General features: G+C 40.2%; 1 protein-coding gene across 13 annotated transcripts in view; it reads left to right on the plus strand.

The window, feature by feature from the left end:
• The window catches only part of tns1b (tensin 1b), a 174,565-nt gene that overhangs the window by 83,490 nt on the left and 71,154 nt on the right, over positions 1–19,921 (plus strand). For all 13 annotated transcript variants that reach the window (XM_067603009.1, XM_067603013.1, XM_067603005.1 and 10 more), the window contains one exon: positions 14,268–14,306. In XM_067603009.1, coding sequence (XP_067459110.1) covers positions 14,268–14,306 — 39 coding nt within the window. The remainder of the gene's footprint in view (positions 1–14,267; positions 14,307–19,921) is intronic.

Below are 19,921 nucleotides of genomic sequence, written 5' to 3' on the forward strand. Positions count from 1 at the left end.
TCTCTTCTCTTCTCTTCTCTTCTCTTCTCTTCTCTTCTCTTCTCTTCTCTTCTCTTCTCTTCTCAGAATCTGACAACAATCATTTGCCATTGAAAGTAATATTTCATCTATTAAAAGCTCATATATGTGTGTTTTGCAGGTAAGAGAAAAAGTGTGTGTGTGTGTGTGTGTGTGTGTGTGTTAGTCTGCTTGTGTGCTTTGTGTTCATGAGATTTCAGTGTGTGATTTCAGCCATGAACTCAGCCGCAGTGTTTCACAATAGAACCTTGCAAAAGTTGTTGCACAGAAAAAAAAAATCGCCCCTAGGCGTGAGAAAACCCAACAGCACTTTGGGAATTTTTAGCACACAGAGTAGATGTAATCGCAAAAGTTGCAAAATTGCAAAAAGAATAAGGGCATAGTTCGAATAAATAGAGCATATTCTTGAACACATCAGCAAGGTAGAGCTGTATGTGGATAACTGTGATTTTGCTTGGTTGGCCTGGAACCAGCACCACATTATACTCTGTGAAATAAGGGTTAATGTACTGCAGTTCAACAGAGCTGTTAGATAGCTATGGCACCACTTGCTGGGCAAAGTTTTGCTGTTGCGCCCCTATTGACCCTCCAAACACCTTCTGCCCACTTTGCATTGAGTACTTCATGTTCCCTGTCACTTCCAAGGTCCCATCAAGTACAGTGCACAGGGCCAAATAATGCCCAACCCACCTTTGTTGATATTGTATCTCAGTCTTGCAAATTAAGTGCAACTAATTGACATGCAGTGAACTTTGGGGCCCCTGGGGGTTTGGGGTAAGGATAATTTTTGATTGTACTGCAAGTGAACAGAATCCCCTGTTGTTCTTCTTCTGTTTAGATCATAATGCAACAAATTTTCTGTATATTTCTACCAAAAAAAATGTGATTTTTGACATCAAATTTGTCATAACTTCTATAATGAGTAACCCAGAGCCGCACTGTTCATGCCTGCTCCTGTATGCACTGTGAAAAAATACGTCACTGTATCCTCAAATTCCTTGGAAGCAGTGGCCAACGTAAATGTAACACAGAACTGTCCTGCCTGGACAACGGCATTACCCATGGCTCCTGGTTGTGTGGGAATGGCGTACATCCACTGGCGGGGAGCCCATGCCGGACTGGGTTTCAGAGGAGACATTTTTCATCATTACTAGCTGCCAGGGAAGCAGTGCTCCAGTCAACCCCCTGTCTCTCCTTCAGGCAACTCATGATAGATGCATAACCACAACCACACATCCAGCCAGGAGAGGGACGTAGAAAGGTTTAGGCAGTTTGGGAAGGTGTGTGTTGAGTGGCTGTGTATGTGTGTATGTGTGTGTGTGTGTGTGTGTGTGTGTGTGTCTTTCTGGGAGAAGGGATAAGGCAGTGGTCCACGGACCATAAAAACCACCAGCATGAATTCTCATGCTCCTCTGCTGATGTAATCCTTCCTGGGTGTGTGTGTCTGCATACCCCTGTAGTTTGTGTATGTGTGTGTCATTCCTTACAGACAAAGCAAACCTCTATTATTACCATATATTGTAAAACAAAAAGAGGCTTTTGCTTAGCTCAGGTTTTAATCATTTTTTCTCATTACTGCAGAACAGACTGACAGTGCAAAGTACTTGTTTTTGATGAATGTCTGTCTTAAAATCTCCTGTTATAGGACTGGAAGCTTTGTTTCAATTCACATCACCACATAAACCACGAAAGGCATAGCTGGTCGAGTCTTGGCCAACCTTTATTTCACTCCTCTTCACTCATCTTGAGCCATCTAGTAGCATGGCTCTAGGGAAGGCAATATCGACCCACCGCTTTGGTCCAAACTGAAATATCTCAACAACTGTTAAACAGATTGCCATGAAATTTTGTACAGACGTGTAGATGGTGCTCAGAGGATGAATCCCAATGACTATGGTGATCTCGTTCCTTTACCACCACAGGCAGGTCAAAGTTTGAATTAGCACAACATCTAGTACATACATTTATGGTTCCTAGACGGTGTATTTTAAAGACTTTGGTGATCCTCTGACTTTTCGTCTTCATGAGGTTGAAATTTGCGGTTTTCGAGTGAAATGTATCAACAATTGAATGGATTACCATGAAATTTGGTAAACACATTTATGATCCCCCCGAAATAAATCATAATAACTTTAGTGATGTCTAACTTTTGATCTAGATTGGACAAAAATTCAATTTGTCCAGTAGTTTATGGCCAAATACCATCAAAACTAATTACATTCATGTCAGCATCAGCTGTATTTAGTTTAGAGCTAATTAGCAAATGTTAGCATGCTAATACGCTGAAAACTGAGATGAACATGGTATACATTATACTTGCTAATAGCAGCATGTTAGCATTGTCATTGTGAGCACTTGAGCAATGTGAGCTGCTAGCATGGCTGTAGGCTTCTTCTTCTTCTTTCTATCTCCCATCCACATTAATTTGTAGATAGATAGATAGATAGATAGATAGATAGATAGATAGATAGATAGATAGAAATCTTGGCATTGGCAAGGTGATTCAAAGGCATGAACATACTTTATGATATAAGCCAGGTAGAAAACATTAACTCAGTGTTATGCTCAAATACAAAGTTTGCATAATATAGAATTCACAAAGCTAAATCAATACATGGCATAATGCATATACCCTCTAATGTTATACAAATGATGTATTGTTGGGCTTTGCTATAAATGCACTACAGCAATGTGTACACAGAAACGTTTTTTTTTATACGCTTTGTCCTCTGTACTCAGTGCTGACACATACTGTGAACCTGCCATACATTAGCAAAATAAATAATCTACGGTTGTGCCAAAGCATCATGCCTCACAGTTGAGCTTTTAGTGTAATTAATAGTTTCCAATGAGGGCACAGTAAAAGCTTAATAATTCATATCAAGGGTATCATAATGTTTCGCTTATAGTAGTTACTTAGCAGGTCGCCTGGCTCGTATGAAAAACTGCTGTCACAGACTCAGAGGAAGGCGTTTAAGGAGTGTATGAAAGAACATATCCGGAGACTAATGTTGCAGTTAAAATGAACAGTGGACCCCTTTAGGATTTATTGCTTAGACGCTGTAACAACTCAGTACTGTAAAGACATGAGAAAGCCCACCCACTCTGACTAAATAATGCCTATTCATCGTCTCAGAACTGATGTAATGTTTTCAGTTTTATTGTTTGGTATTATTTTGTGCTACAACTCAAACTGGTGTTTCGCTCAGACCAAAATTGTACCTCAAATACAGTCTGTCATAGGCATTTTTTTTCTTTGGCTAGAAAGCTGTTTGAATCGAACGTTTTATTTTGTTGGTTTCCATTTTACATCTTGGTTACAATCCTTGTTTTCTTCCCATTTGGCTTTCAGTGGTTCCAGCAGATGAATGCTTTCTGCAGACCCTCATACACTAATACCCCTTAAATAGAGGAACTTCTTATAATACCTCTAAGAAGAGGGACATTATAGTGAGACATTTAATGATGGCTAATCTTCTAAATGACTTCATGCAATCAAGCTGCCTGTTATATTGACCCTTTCTTTGTTTTTTCATAGTTAAGGAAGAAGTTCTTTCCATGGCTGAGGAAAGAGAAGGGGGGGGTGTGGGGTTGGGAGTGCTCTACCACTCTTCTTGTTCACTTTCCCAGTCTTTGACATGGCCTTTTAGTTTAAGAAGTGGCTTTACATTTATTATTATCAAATGTCATTGGTTCTCATTTGGCGTGACAACATCAAGATGGCTGTCTTATCAGTTGCCAAACTGTCATGTCTGAAGTAGGCTATAGGAACGAAGTAGCAGGCTTTATTTGACCTTCACAAACAAAGACCTATTTTGCCTTCAAAGCAAAATGATGCTTATTGAATGTGGCTCCTCCAATAAAACTCAGCTGAAATTTAGGCCATGCGTAGAGTTTTATAGATTAGTTATAGACTTTTTTCAGTTTATGATGCCCTGATGTCCCCAAATGCATAGGCTAGGATATTGCACTTTGGTGTAAAGGCAATATTAGGTGCCTTAAATTTACTTAAAAGTCAGTCTCTGTTTGGGATCGGAACTCCTCCAACTGGTAAAGCTCAAAGTCATAAATCTTCACTTTGGAAGTAGAAGTTCTTGTGCATAATTTTTTCCTGTGTACAGAGTGGTTCCCAACAGCAGAGAAGGTAAAGAAGAGCTTGATGGTTGATCTTCAAACTGTTTTTTGAAGCAGGTTTTCTCATAAGTGGTTTGGAGGATGGTGAGCTGTTCTTGCCCTCTGAATAGTCTGGGGGAAGAGCTAGTTCCTGTTCTCCTATACAATCAGTAAACCTCCCTTTTCATGCAGTAGTGATTTGTTGAAGCATTTTAAGCTTATTACATGTTGATACTCTGCTCCTGCAACAAGAAACCGAAAGCACACAACACAGACAGTACTAAACAAACACATTCTTTCAAGTCTGCAGAATGTTTGTTGGTGTCACCGTTTGTAAGCACTTTGATTAACATTTATCATAGCTAACCCTGAGAAGTACCCCGTGGACTGAGACTGTTTTAATAAAAATTATTTCAGCAGGTGCTCCAAAAACAACATACATCTATTTTCAAGTGACAAAGCCCTCTAGTGGACGTAGTAAATATGACAGAAGAAGAGGAGGAAATTAGGTGACGTTATTATAGAGCAACAAAGTCCATGTGGGCAGGATGTTGTGGTGGATGAAGGGATCTAGAATAAGACCCCTTAAACCATTATATTTCCATAACCTTAACAAAGTTCTTGTCAGTTAATTTGAAGGACGTCTTCGAGTAGATGCACATGTACGGCCATGAGCAAGTGTGTGAGGCTGTGAAGCATCAAGACACGCAGCAATGTGATGACACAGGCAAGGAAGAAGACGACTGCAAGCATGTAAACACGGATGCCAACGATACAGGTTTAAACTGTTAAGAAAAATGAAGGAAATGCATTCATCACATTTGTTAGACCCTCAAGGATATGCACACAGTGCATTTTTGTGAATCTAAACAGAACTCTATTTGTTTAAAAGAAAACTCCACAGGGCACTTTAACATAGATAAAGTAGAGAGAAACAGAAAAAAACATGATAATTGTAATTTCATGGTTTTTTGAGTACACTCTCAGTCTCAGTTGTGACGTCTTCCAGTCTGTTTGTTCAATAGACACGAGGAAAGCAGGAGTTCATGATGTCACCTCCACCGCTGCACTAATTGGTTTATATCTTATCTTAAGTCATGCTTTGGATTTAGTTGTTGACTTTAATTCTTTGACGTGATGTAGAGTTTGACAAAATGCCATTTCTTTAGAGGACACTTTAGAGGTTGTTGGAAAGTAATCTCTTGTAATCGCCCTGCTTTTCACCCCGGTTATCTTATCTTATCTATCTTGTTTGACTTTTTTCATAATTTGATGAATGTTTGTATGAGTTGGATGTTTAACCTTGTAACAAAAATGTCCATATTTTTTTAGTTTTCTCTTCTCATTTCATCTGTTTCATCCTGTGAAAACTGAAAGCATTTCTAAGCATCAATCAAATGCGGAAAGGTAAAAAATATCAAACTTATCAAATCTTGTCTCCATCATTACTAATCTACCCAATATAATGACTGCTTTCAGATTACGCAGGAATTAAAATTTCATAGTAAAGTTATATAAAATGTGAAAAATAAAATTGGGACACTGTGAAAAAGGCTAAACTTTGATTCACATTCAGTGAAATCAGTTAAAAACACACACTCAAATTGCAATTTGTTTCCATATGACCGAGCATTTATGCGAACACTATGTGAAGTATGTGCCCTATGTGTGTGTGCCAGCAGACGAACGGGAGGGTGGAGAGGTTGTTTTCTTTTTTTTTTTTTTTTTTTTTCCTTATCAAGCCTTCATGTCTCTCTCTGAGGAATGTTTATAGAAAGCAGACCTGTTTCCTCAGTTTTGCCAGAAAGCCCTGATATTGTTGTTTGCTTTTCATAACTGATTGATGTGGAAGGGGGCTTGGTCTCGAAACATAAAGACAGGAAACATCGGTGCCAGGTCCCTGAATCTCTCCAAGTAGCAACGATGTTTGTCTGGCCCTGAACAGTTGGTGTATAGAGCGTTAATATGCCTTTTTATCATTCTTTAAAATGTAAAACATAGTATTTCAAGTGTTTATGCACTAGACATACTTTCACTAATGTTCTGTTAGAATAAACAACATGTTTACTCTTTCTATAAATTGTTGTGTCCTCTGCTGTCCTCGTGGATGTTTCTACATCAAATGAGGACTTTGAAGACTGATTTAAAATGCTGTATAAATACTGAAAATTCAAATTTAATGGTAGCTTTGCTCAGCTTGTTCATGGCCTGCTATTGACAGTGTTCATTTATCCTTCTTAGATATATTAGTAATATTTATCACAGTGATATTTGTGCTGGAAACCACAGTGCAGCAGTGATTAATACTTGCAGGAGTCAGGTTATGCAATTCTCATGCAGATCTGTGAAAGGATCAATATTTTCTCCATCAATTCAAACACACATCTGATGTGAAAAACCTGGAACGACAGCGTACAAAACAATACGCAGCAAACAGAGAATGCCAGTCGTATTCGAACATAATCTCTACTCTTACGTTTCTCAGTATTCAGCGTGGAAAAACAATTATGAGCCAAAAACAGCAGTTGAAAGAGAACTAGATGAAGGAGGGAGAAGGAGATGACGGGAAATACACGGAGGGACTTTGGCGAGATTAAATATGAAACCCGAACCCGCCCATCCATCTGTCATTCGATACAGCAAAGTCTGTAGGCGTGAAGGTGAGTTAGTGTGGCAGTTGCCTGTAAGCTCCTTGCATGTTAACATACTGTAAGTCTGTAACATCCTGTGGAGGGGCTGTTTTTTTTATCTGGGTTATGAGTTAACAGCTCATCTTGTCGTGGTGTGCTAAATGCCAGCATGACTGACTTTTAGCACAGACTTGCATCAGCTTGTCCAACCCCCCCCCCCCTCACCCCCCCCTCCAACCTCACCACCCACTCAAGTACTTTTTAAGATTGAAACTACTTGATTTTGGAAACAACAGTTGCCAAATCAGTCTCACCACAAGGTCCATTTAGTAGCTGTTTCTGGAGCTTTCCATCATATCATCATGTCACGGAAATTGTAGATGATCAAATTCTTCATGGCAGGGACACAAAGGACAACTCCCGTACCGCTGATGAAGATCATGTGATATGATTGAAAGCTCCAGAAACAGCTTCTAAATGGACCTTGTGGTGAGATTGTTTTGTCAGCTATATCCCGTTTCTTTTATCTGTTCTCAAGAGCTTCAAAAATATAACAGTTGATATTATGGTTAGGACTGTGGCAAGTGCTGCGCTCTACCATGTTAAATATTAGTGTGCACAGAAACCACAATAACTGTAATAACCACACTATCATATTATGTGGTTATAATGCTGTGTATTTAATGGCATAGTGAAAGGCATATATCAGATTTATCAATCAATTTCTCTCCGCTAAAAGGTTCTAATTTCCGCTTTTTTAATATGAGATTAGTTTGTAACCCGGCAGTCGAATGTACTTGCCCTGATTTACCCCACATTTACAATAACGTGTATAACCTTTTATTCATAAAGGGCTTTTCTGTCTGTATCTTCTTCACTCCTCATCTCTCTCTCTGTCTCCTTCTGTTTGTTGCTTCCCTTTCTTTACACTGGTTCCTAACATCCCCCGCGAGTGAGCAGATGTCCAATGACATCATGTGGAAAAATGTTTTCATGTGTCACTAAGATACAAAACGGGAGTTGCCGAAAGACTACTTTTCACTTCTGACAGAGGCTAAAGTTTCTCCTTGCTTCCAGTCTTTGAGCTAGGCTTGTAGATCTTTTGTCTGTACTGTACGCAGACAGATGACATTGGTATCCTCTCGTCTGACTTGCCAAAAATGTTGAGGTGTTGCTTCAGTAGAATGACTTGGATTTGGATGAGCAGCAAGAAAAACTTTAATTTGGCGTGTCCCATCAAAAACAGCATTGTCTTTTGAAGATGACAAACTAAGTAGATAACCAGCTCCAAGCGAGGGACTTTGACTATGGATGCCAAAGGATGTACACCCCCGCGCAACCCTGATTCTCCACGGCTGCCCTCTCCCCTCTCTCCAGACCCCCCCACCCCCCTCCCTCCTCATCCCCTCCACCTCTTGGCCCGGTGCCAGACAGTGAGAGCCATGCTAAATGTGTAAATCAGCGTGCTGGTAAATACCGGCTCTTAGCTGAAAGAGTCTGGGAAGAGAACGTGACCCCTGCTGTAACTTTGGAACAAAAGAAACAAGCTGTAGCTTCTCCCCTCTCCACGCCATTACTCCCGTCGAACAAAGACAGGGTGAGAATGAACAGGCGCTCCGCTCGGCAGAAGGCCACTTGAGTCCCGGCCGTGGAGAAAAAACATGGCAGGGACATGCAGAGGCTGTTGGATCCCTCTGGGGCTCAAGTTGTTCATACACAGACAGAATAACATTAAGTGTGTGCTCTTCATTATGGTTTTAAATCTTAATTCTTACATATCTACCGCAGTTTTTGTTTAGTTTTTTGGTGCCATTTCTCCATTTACAGTACAAACGTAAACACACATGAATGATGCATATACATATCGTACAGTATACAACACAGTACGCACACACTGCTTATAGTATATAGTACTCATGCACAAGGGTACATGCAAAAAAGAAACAGACACACACATGCCCCTCCATTCCTGAAGTGTTTCTTGTGCTGTGAAACATAAATCAGCGACACCGAGACAGGGAACAGTGTTTGAAACAGCAGTTGAGACTGCTGTTCAGTCGTGTACATGTCCTGCAGTCCAATCTGCTCAATAAATCTGAGATTTTCCACAACTTCCCCTGGAAAAAAACAAGAGACCGTAACTTTCACAGAGACAGATAGGAGAAAAGAACAAAAAAGAGAGGTAGAAATAGACAAATTTGATAAAACAACGTTAGGGATCCTACTGAATTATCATTCTGTGTACATATTATGCACATATTGTAATAAATAAATGATTATGGATAGAAAAGTAGACAAACACAAAGTTATAGGGCATGGGCACTTGGACTGCTTTCCCATCATTCCTTTGTGCTTTGATAATATCCCAATATGTCCATACGGACCCACACTCTGGCACACTCCAGCATCACGGCTGCAGAAAGCCTTCTGTTACTGGTTACGCCTCACAAATTGAATTTGCACACTGAATAGTTCTGCTGGGATGTGCCAGATGCAAGGATCTGGATAAACATAAAAGCACTCAGGGCAGCCGTGTGTTTATATGCCAGTGCGGAGGGCCGGGGGAAGTTTCAGCGGCAGCGAATGCACGGCCCCACGCTCTTTTCCACAGTGGAAACAAGCTAACCTGCATGGCAACCATTTCGCTGCTTGTGATGGTATGGAGTAAAGCTGGAATGTGCTTTTCTCTGTCACGATCAATCACTCTGCTGTTTGATTTTTCCTACTTGAACTCTGTGATTTATAGACATAGGCAAAGCAGAGGTTTTACTGCAGGTTATTTATCCAAACTATGAATCAATTTATCATTTATTAACTGTATGGCTCCTCACTGGTCACATCATTCAATGACAGTCATTGATATATTCAGAGCTCGGAGACTGACAGCAGTTACATAACGCCACCGTGTCTGGAGTGTGTCAGTTGCTAGCAGAAAGCTGACTGCAAATGAGCGCTGTCCTACGAGCCAGAGACGTCTGACATGGACTTTTGTCTGCAGGAAATGGGCCCTTGTTTAATGCTGTTAACACAAGCATGTACGGAATGCAACAACACAATTATCCTTTATTATATTACACTCATTTGAATACTCCTGATAGCATCAACACACACTCTTGCCAGGCCTCCTCCCCACGCACCGCAGAGCACGGACAAAGGCTTTGTGTAGGTTTTCATCTAAATTCAAACGGCGATTCAGAAGCCACCGGTTGAATCACATCTATTGCGTTCAGTTGTATGGATTGATTCAGATATGAGCGCTTTTCTTGTGATCGCTTGAAAATACTTCTTACATGCAGTATGACATGTGAGCGCTGGATTAAGATAGACTTGAAAAAAAATCTAAATTTATCCTTTTAAATGATTTATGGACGGAGAGGATGCAATGAGCAACATGCTGTAACTCACATGCTCCAATTCAAACGTCTATTAGCTCTTTATAACCTCTCTCCGTGCCGACTTTTCAGATTAGCTGTTCTTTGCCAGGAGTATTTTTCACATAGTGGTTTCCCACTGTTTGACCTGTGGCTAGCCCACTGCTAAGTGCTCACCTGCCCCCGTCCTTTGGATAAATATTCCCTGTGGTTTCTGGGAGATCCTGGCCGTGACCGCTTTACCAGACTGCAACAGTGCAAAGCTCCTCTTCAGCCTCAACTGTTAGGAAGTAGCTACTTTGCATGTGGGAGAATGTGAGCTATTCTGATGTGGGTTGACTACCTACCCACTCAATATGACCTTTACGTCAGAGGTTCTATTGAAGTGGCGACACTGGCTCACTGATGTTGTCTCAAACAGAATTGACTCCATTTAGCACAAATAAAAAGTATACATGTTATTAGACATGACATTCAACTAAATGTCAGTTGCCACAGACTTTTTGATTTTTGGAGGCTTCTTTATAAAGTCTCTCTTTGTGTTTTACGTTTTGTCATTGTGTCTGATGGCACAGTGTCCCCCGAAATGTCACTTTTCATGATTACATTTCCATTTATTCATCACAATGCGTCAGATCATCAGTTTGTCTGACGGCTGAGTCTTTCAATGAAAGGTTGTCTGATCAAAGTAGTATTCACTGCTCTGTGGTCTGTGAAGCTACAGGATACAACTGGGAGATGAATGATGAACCATTAAGTCCACTTTGGAGGCTTTTAAACACCAAGACCCTCCTCCATCTTGATACCTGTAAAGCAGAAACTAGCTTAGCTCAATGCTACACAGTTTTTTTCTTGATACGTTTGCTTGAACACACATTTAACCAGCCAGTGCACTGCATTGTCAGATAATGGTGGTATAACCAACTTTTTTGCCAGACTACCTTTCACCCCTACTGCTTAACACTTCTTAAAAATGAATGAGGAAGCATACTCTGTATACGCTTATATCCCCAACACATTTTTACACCTTCTAGAAGAAGTTGACTAAACGCGTATGCATGTTCTTTTTTAGCTCACACAAATTCATGATTAGCAGCTGATAAGTTACAGCATGTTGACCAGTGAGCATGAGAAAAACAGAAGTTTAAACACTGTACTTTGATCAGCTGCACGTCTACGGCAGGCTTTGAGTAGCAAAAAGGATCGAGGAATTGTTCACACTTCAGTTGGAGTGTGTTAAGAAATTGTTGAAAGACCTTTTGTTAGGATTTTTTATCAACAGTTGAAGCAGATAAATGGAAATCAGCCATCATTAATGTCAAAATGTCTCCTGTGAGTAAGGGTAAGAGCATGTTCAGGTTTTGTTAAACTGGATGTGTTTACATGTGCAAAAATGGAGCAGGATACTCCAAAACCTGGCGTGTGTGTATGTAAATGTTTCTTAATGATTACTGACTGCAGATGGACTAGCTTTTAACAACATGCAGGGCAGAGGCAGCGTCAGGTGAAAACACTGACCAGGCCTGAGGAGTCACAGGCAGTAGATGGAGGCCCTGAGAGAAGAACAGCATGTCGTTGTGAGTGATAAGGATGGTGGAGTCAGAAGAGGGGTTGGGGGAATGGTTGTACTACAGCGGGGTTAGAATAACTTGTATTGGAGGTGATTTGAGCCAGACGGAGATACTGTATCTTGTCAACTCCAGACACACTTCACCATGCCAGATGAAATTATCTGAAAACAGAGACACATTCCACCGAGATGCCATCATTCAAGTACGCTGTTGATACTCGGGACGATGTGTTGGGCAACTGTGACAGACAGCAGTCTATGAGGAACATTTTGTTCCCTTTAAAATTTAAAAAAATATTCTTCGATTAACGTCACTTTTACCACTAATGTGACAGATTACGTCCAAACAACAATACATCACAGCCACTGTGCTGGAGCATGTCTTAAATTTAGGCGCTGCCTGTTTTCAAATCAGTGTATCAGCTGCTTCTACTTCTAAAACCGACTGAAACATGTAATCTGATAAAGGTCATTTCCTGTTTAGATTTAAAATTCCTGTATCCCAGATGGGATTCGTGTAAGAGCCATAAAAAGAGTTTTAAGAGACTAACGATGCAAGGTGACTCACGCATCCTCAACTTTGTGACTCCAATCAGCTAATCCTCACATCACAATGGCAGTCATCCAGTCATGCTTTTAGTTTAGCAAGCATCCGTTACAGGTGGTTAGACCAGTGTACAGTATAACACCTCCAAAATATAGTCGCTTGTTTATCTAATTAAATTACGCCTTAGCTTTACATCACCATGCTAGCTGTTTGCGGCTTTGTTAGTTTCAAAGGACTTGGTTAGGATTGTTCTGACCAATAAAAAACTTTTTTATTGGTTTATTGCATATGCAGTACCAGTACACACTTCCCCATTCACTTGAATGAGAAAGTGTGTCCACACTTTTGACTTGTACTGTATAATATGTCCTGCTTAGACGCCTATATACCACATACCATCAAATATTGACATTGGTATCGACCTCAAAGATCCAATCTCTGTATGGTCCTAGTTGGTATAATGTAGGCAAGACATAGAGACACTCAAATAATATTGAAAATTGAGTTCAGACATTGAAACTGACTTAGAGAAGAATTTCATGGCATTGTTTTAAACATTATCCAAATGATCTACTTTCTGAACTAATCTATGATACATGCCGTATGTGTGAAAGCTTATTGAAAGCGTACAACGTTTTCAAAAGGCCACCGTTAAGACATCCGAGTGGGCCAGAATTTTACTCTGTTTTTGCGGTCAGATGAGGAATGCGGTTCCTTCAACAGTAACACAAAACATATCCCAACAGAGCAGAGACCTTGTGTTCATGAAATGACACAATTAGTCTTGGGTAACGACAGTGATAGAGCGGTAGCAAAGATGAAAGGTGCTTTTAGAGGTGAACAGCTGTGATAGCCCGTCTGCCTAATTTCAAATTTAGAGAGACAAGTCAAAAGCCTACTGAAATCATAAAGCTGTCCTGTGCAAATGCTTGTTGTTTGTCAGTTATGTAATGATAACATGTTGTTGCACATGGCTAAGTGGTGACAATTAAGTTTTTTTCTGTTAGTAGCCTTAGGGAAATGATGGTGAAACAGAAACAAATTGACAGAATACAGACGTGCACAGGAAGGAAACATCAGTGGTGACATCCTGTTTGTCTTCATCCTCATCAAACGGTCATCTTTTTCTGGAAGCACTTCATTTGAATCTTCTGTTAGAGGCCATTATCATTATACTCCTTCCTGTTTATCGGCCCCGGTCCTCATGCTGTGACTCCAAGCTCACAGAATGATTATGGAAACTGTCGGATGGTAATCGGATTAGCCCGGGCCCTCGGCAGATCATGAGTTCTGTTGGAGAAATCCCACCCGCTGAATAGGGACGCTTGATACATTGGTCGAGTTAAACAAGATCTTACTTATGTAGGACCTGAGAGGTGAGATTCAGCTTTTCAGTCCGATTATGGTGGTGCTCATTAGCTTGTCCTTTAAATTTCCTCATTGCAGTGGAAATAAACATTGTCCTTTCTGATGGAAATGCTTCATACATGTTCACTAAAAACACAATAAACAGTTTTATTTAAACTGCATTAAATTACTTTTTGCAGCACATCAAGCTTTTAACACAACAATGATCACCACTGATATGGCAAAACATGATGCCTTTTTTATTTACATCCAGTAGACTCAGAGAAATTTGCACTTATTTGGAGATTCTGGACACCTGAAGTGTTCACTCTCCTTTTAGCTCTGGTTTAGTCTCCACCAGCTCCAGAGGGAAATATCTGGCTCTTTAGCTGCTAATTGCTCCGCTATTTTCACCAGCTAGTTGCTAACTTTGTCTGTCTGCTGTCTGGTGTTGGGCAGGTAGTGTACGGTGGGTTTATCTGAGCTTTTTTGGTTGATGAGTGTGTGACGGTGGGTTTGACTGTTCGAGGGAGAATCGTCACATAGTTTACACGTAAATGCAGCTGTTGGAAGAACGTTACATTGATCTGTTGTTGTTCTTTATGTCCTGTGCATTAGAATAACTGCAATAAATCAACAATACGTCTGACCGGTTTTCTTTTTGTTTTTAGGTGTCTTCATCTTGTGTTCCCGCAACAAACTATGAGCTGGTGAGTAACACTTTTTTTTCTTTTTGTTTTAGTAATTGCTTCCATGCTGTACATGCTCAGCAGGCATTATTGGGTCCTTCCTGGTGTAGAGTTATTGCAAACAGGGTCGGGGTAACAGCCTCTATCAGCTACACTAACAAGGCAGTTACTATTGCAGATAATGATCCATTATCTGGAGGCCCCCTCAGACAAAGTTGTGATTTAGGGCTATATAAATAAACCCGAGTTCAGTTGACTTAACCATTGTTTGGCAGTTGTTCTTCTAAAATTGAAATGGATTTTAGAGTCATAAATCCACTAATTGATGTGGCATGAAAACAAAAAAAATAATCTAGACGAGAAAGGTAAATAAAATGCGGTGTCCTTAAATCTACTATATCACGATGACGTCTTTTGGTCTTTAAAATAATAGTGAAGTGGGACGTAGTCTGAGTATGAAGTGATTTTGCAAGGGCAATAAAAACTACGCTTGCTTCGTTACCTTATTTGGTATTGGCATTAGAAGCTGTGTTAGACTTGGATGTGATTTGCTCACTCTCTTTCTCACATGTTGTGCGTTTAAATGGTTTTGGAGTCTTGACAAACCAAAGCAAATATCCCCTGCGCTTTTCTCTGCTCACACAGAAAATATTTCTCAAAATTTCTTGTTTTTCTTTCATATAAGCTGCAGTAATCAGGCAAGAAAATATTATTATCCTCTACAGATGCTTTATATACTAGATTGTTTCTACATGAAGACATCTGTTAGACGTCCAGCAGCTTGGGCCAAACTTTCTGGGCATTGTTAAAGGCTTGCTCTTGACTCAGAGTCTTTTGGTTTCTGAAATGAATGCCTTTGGACCAAAGTGCAAGAGAACTTACCTCAAACTTAGTCTATTTGTTGGCCTCCGTATGACATAAACATTCCCTTCACTAACTGATCCTGCAGTCTGTTAATGCTGCCACTTGTCTGCTGACAGCTCCTACAATTTGTTCTGGTGTCAATCAACTTCAAGTTGCTTCTAGAAAATATTACAACACCTGAGTATGATTGCAGTGTGTGCAACACTACATAGGGTTTTCATAGGCAGGTCTAAAATATTCATTTTTATGACCAAATTTGCAGTCAGACAGTGTACAAGAAAAAAAATAAATCGTTAGTGAAATAGTTTGGCTCAGCTGACTTAGTTTTCAGCAGGTTTCAGTTAGGATATATTTCTGTCTGTCCTCGTCCATTATCTGTTTTAATAGAGTGAATAAAGGCTGAATGAAATGGAAGAAAATAGAAGCCTCGGGGCATCTCTCTCCGTTTCACCTTCTTTCTCCGCTGCTTGCCAATAGGAGTGTCCCTGGAGGCTTTTGTGCCTGCATTAAAGGTGCTGATTGCTCTCTCATAAACACTGACAAGCTGAGGTATAAAACAAAAAGGAAGAAAAACTGATGAAACTATGTGTGTCATAGCTGACAAGTCCAACAATGGTTATGTTTTCTGGTAGCCTGAAAATACAGCCAGATGGACAGTGAAGCTATTTAAAGAGTATGAAGCACGGGAAGTAGATATGTACTGAACACCTGCTGAGATCCAGGTTGCTTTTATGCACCTGAAATGTTATATTAAGATTAGATGAGTAAATCATTCCACTTGTGAGTACAGTGTGTGTCATCCCCCTGGTGTATTTGCTGCTGTATGACAGGAATCGCTGTTTGTGTGTGTTTTTTTTTTTTTTTTTTTTTTTTTGTGGACGTGCGACCCTGCATGTCTTAGACTACTCCAGCCTGAGGTGTGTGTGTCAGCTCTCCTCAGACCCTTGTTTGGTGAATTCCTTCACTCACAGCCGGAGACCAACGTGATTTACCACCTTACTCAGGTGCAGACTGATTGCAGCATCGACGATATATTAACCTAGCAGGAGAAAAAAAAATGCTGTGAGAAAAATGCGAACTTTTCCTTTTTGTGAATCCAGACATTCCAGTGAGATTGGAGAAGCGACAACGAATACAACTTTATTACCAGATAATAATGCTCCACCCTGAATGAAGTGAAAATCAAATATTTTCATACAAATGTTCCTCAGCTACAGAGGAGTAACAAGTGCTACTTTATGAGTTCACTGTTTCGGTTGGCCTGAGATGTGTTTTGAATTTGAGACATTTTTAAAGCTGTACAAAAAGTAGATAAAGAACATGAATAATCATTGTAATCGCAAAGGTAAATAAGTACTTTTTTGTAAATAAAATTGCCTTTTTGGAGTTGGCCAAAAATATTAACCCCACATGTTTGAGATTAACATTAGAGGTATATTAATTCTACATGTTTTAACTATTATAATTGATATTTAAATTTCAGTGGTTTATATTTGGGAGAGTCTTTGCAAAAAGCTGGAGCAAACTTCAAGGCTTTCAGTCTGATATGAGGTTGCACAACCTACATCACTGATATCAGAAGTGTACTGGTTAAAAGATTATTCCAGTTGCAGAAATGTGACTGGAGCTTCCTCCTTTCCTGCTCTCATTGGATATTACTCATCTCCCATCTTCAAGGTGTTCCAACTACAGGTGCATCTTGTTTTTGGCTTCATTAATATCATGTTTGAGAACTGTTATAGTGTCCAAGACTGCTCACAACAAAGTCTAACTGCTCGAACTGAACCGTCTCTCATGTCAAGCACGAGTGCAAACTTTGTGCTGACTTGAAAACTTTTTTCTCAGATTTCAAAAATTTGTCTGAGACAGGAAACTTGGCAAAAATCATGCAGTCTGCACACGCCTTTGTAGAACAGCAGAGTCATTGCAATAGTCACAGATCTGGATAGATGCAACTGTTATTGTAGTGATTATTTTGACTTGTGTTGTCAAACTGGATTTAAGTTTGATTTATTTGTGGAGCCACAGTGTTGGTAACTGACAGAAATAGGACACTATGATTGTGTAAGACATAACTGCACCAGTATGTTGACGTTAAATCAGTATAATTATGAAATTAGTAGCCTCTTGGTCCTGATTTAAATATAGAAACCCACCAGTCACTTAACTACTGAGCCTATAGGGTGAATATAGGATGGAACAACCCGCTGTGGGAAGGTGTTGCTAACGGGCAGTCTGGTTGTACTGATTGATGATGTGTATTTGGAAGATCCTATCCAGCAGTGTGGATGACAGAAGTGACAACCCCCCAACCAGACCCCCCACACTTGGACGTGCATGGTGTGCTGTAAAGCATGCAGGGAAATATTCCTCAGATGTGCCCTCATGTCGAGCCAATGCTGCCAGGAATACGTTTCATTCTGCAAAAACACAAAGCCTGGATGAGCGATATTAGGGATTCTGGTGAGGTAGACTGCACATCTAAACGCATCACCCCCCCGCCCCCCCGAAACACACATAAAGAAGGCATGCACTCAGATATGCAGAGACACACACTGAAAACCATAAACCACAAACACCTACGTCACTCAGCTTCTTTTTTTATAGGTCTTGTGTAGTGGGGGAACAGGGCCAGGACATTGCTGAATAATGAGTAACTGCAGGGCAAAGATGGTCTAGATATGGTCCAATTAGCGCTGTGTTTAGAACCACACATATTTCCCTGATGTGCCCTGTATTATGTTCTGTATACAAGCACCAACCAGGCATCCTGTGACAATATCACGATCCTAGTCCCCCTGGGAATGTACGAACTAGCCAGTACATAAAAATGGACATATTTCACATTCAAGTTAGAGTCTTGCCTCTGTGTTTCTTAAGTGTACCACATGAGAATCCAGCGTTATCTAGTGTGTGTATATTACATAAGACCTGAGGGTGCTGTGTGAAAGACTGGATGTCATGGTCAAGTTTTTTTTTCTTCTTTACAGGGTTTTCTTTTAAATCACATACTTATTTTGTACGACAAGTTGTTTTAACTACGTCGGAAATCAAAAGTGTTTATAGCTGCTCTAACGGCCGCGCTTGGAGGCGAAGTGAAAAGTTGGCCATCATAAATTTGATGTCAGAAAGGTGTTGGGGGGGGGGGAGAGGTTTCTCAAGCTGTTTGACAATCTGACAAGCAGTTCTGACTTGAGTATACCGGCGCCTTAATATTCAGCAATATTCAGGTTTGTTTACATGGCAAAGCTAGTGCACCTTTTTGAAAAAGCATCTTAAAAATCACTTGTTTCTTTGACTTTTTCTTGCTCATATAACTCGTATTATAAATCTCTGGTTTGTGCAGTTTGTGTCATTGTTTTTCTGCAATGTTTGTTTTGAAAAGTGCTACTATGTTTGAAGTGGCAGTGAAATTTACATATTTCAATCCTGAGAACCACTCAAAAAGTTCCTCTTTCATTCATAACTTAAAGTGTTTACATATTTGTAATTCATATGGTTAAAAACAACAGTTCAGGGCTTTTCAGTTTACAGAGATTAATTACGAGTAAGCAGTGGCTTGTACAGTGTACAGTTTTATGAAGTCATCCCACCAAATTAGATTTTGCAGTTAATGGAGTCAAAGCTGTTCCAGTCCCATTCACTGTGACCTATTACGATAATGGACTTTGTCTGCACGTTAACCTGTAATTGAAGCCGGGCTCAGACTGCAGGGTTTTTGGGCGGATTTATCACTGATTCACCCCTCCTGACAATCAGAGGAGGAATCTGGTTTGGGACCTTGGTTGGTACCAATGTTTTGTCCAGATTATCTGATGATGTGAAGGGTTTACAGATCCGCTCACAGGGCCACCCTGATCATTTCAAATATGTTTGATATTTAGGAGTTAAAATCTGGATGATCATGTCACTACTTTCCAAACAGGACCGACATAGCCAATGAGAGAGAGCTGACAGTGTTGCCAAGCAACGGTAAACATTCTAGCCCTTGAGGCTAACATTAGCTATTTATACTACTGTTGCCAGATATTAAAACTGATCTCACCTCCAGTTCTCGCAGTGTTTCCCCAACCAGTTTTTCATCCAGACTCGCCTTCTGCTTTTGTTTTTTTTCTCACCACAAAGCATTTTGTTTACATCTGCTTCCCGATGAGATCATATGAGATCATGTGAGGTGGTGCATTGCTCTCTCTGGCACGATAATCTTAGTAATATCCTGTAATGTGTGATGTGCCATTATTTTCAGATCTTGTAGCGTGTGCATGTTTGGAATTAGAGAGAAGGAACATCTGTGAAGTTTCTCCCTATGTGTGTGTGATGCAACACGATTTCAGAGTCAGGATTATAACACTGCTGTAGTCTGAGCCTGGTTTTACTGTCTCTAGTGTTCTTACCGATGTTAGAAAGTACAGTATGAAGAAACAGTTCAGACTGTGGTCACCCTCAGCCTGTTTAGTAATGTCGGCCTTTCCAAACTACTCCTATATATACCATCCACCCTTGCGTTTCGGCGTGGTTTCCGATTGTCGGTTCTCCTAATAAACAGCACTTCAGTTTGTTTGAAAGAGGACTGAGATTTCTCACACTTTCACATTGGCTCTGTAAGAATATTCGCTGCCAGCTAAGTTTTAGTAACAACTTTCTTATCTTTCCAAATGAACACAATCATGTTTTCCTGACAAGGCTTTTCTTGTGACTGTAATCATGACTCTCGTGTCTCAGAGGCAATGAATAAGTGAGACATTACAGAAAACAAAGAGCTTTTAAGTAGA

Source organism: Thunnus thynnus, chromosome 11 (genome assembly GCF_963924715.1).
Source record: "Thunnus thynnus chromosome 11, fThuThy2.1, whole genome shotgun sequence".
Classification (NCBI taxonomy): Eukaryota; Metazoa; Chordata; class Actinopteri; order Scombriformes; family Scombridae; genus Thunnus; species Thunnus thynnus.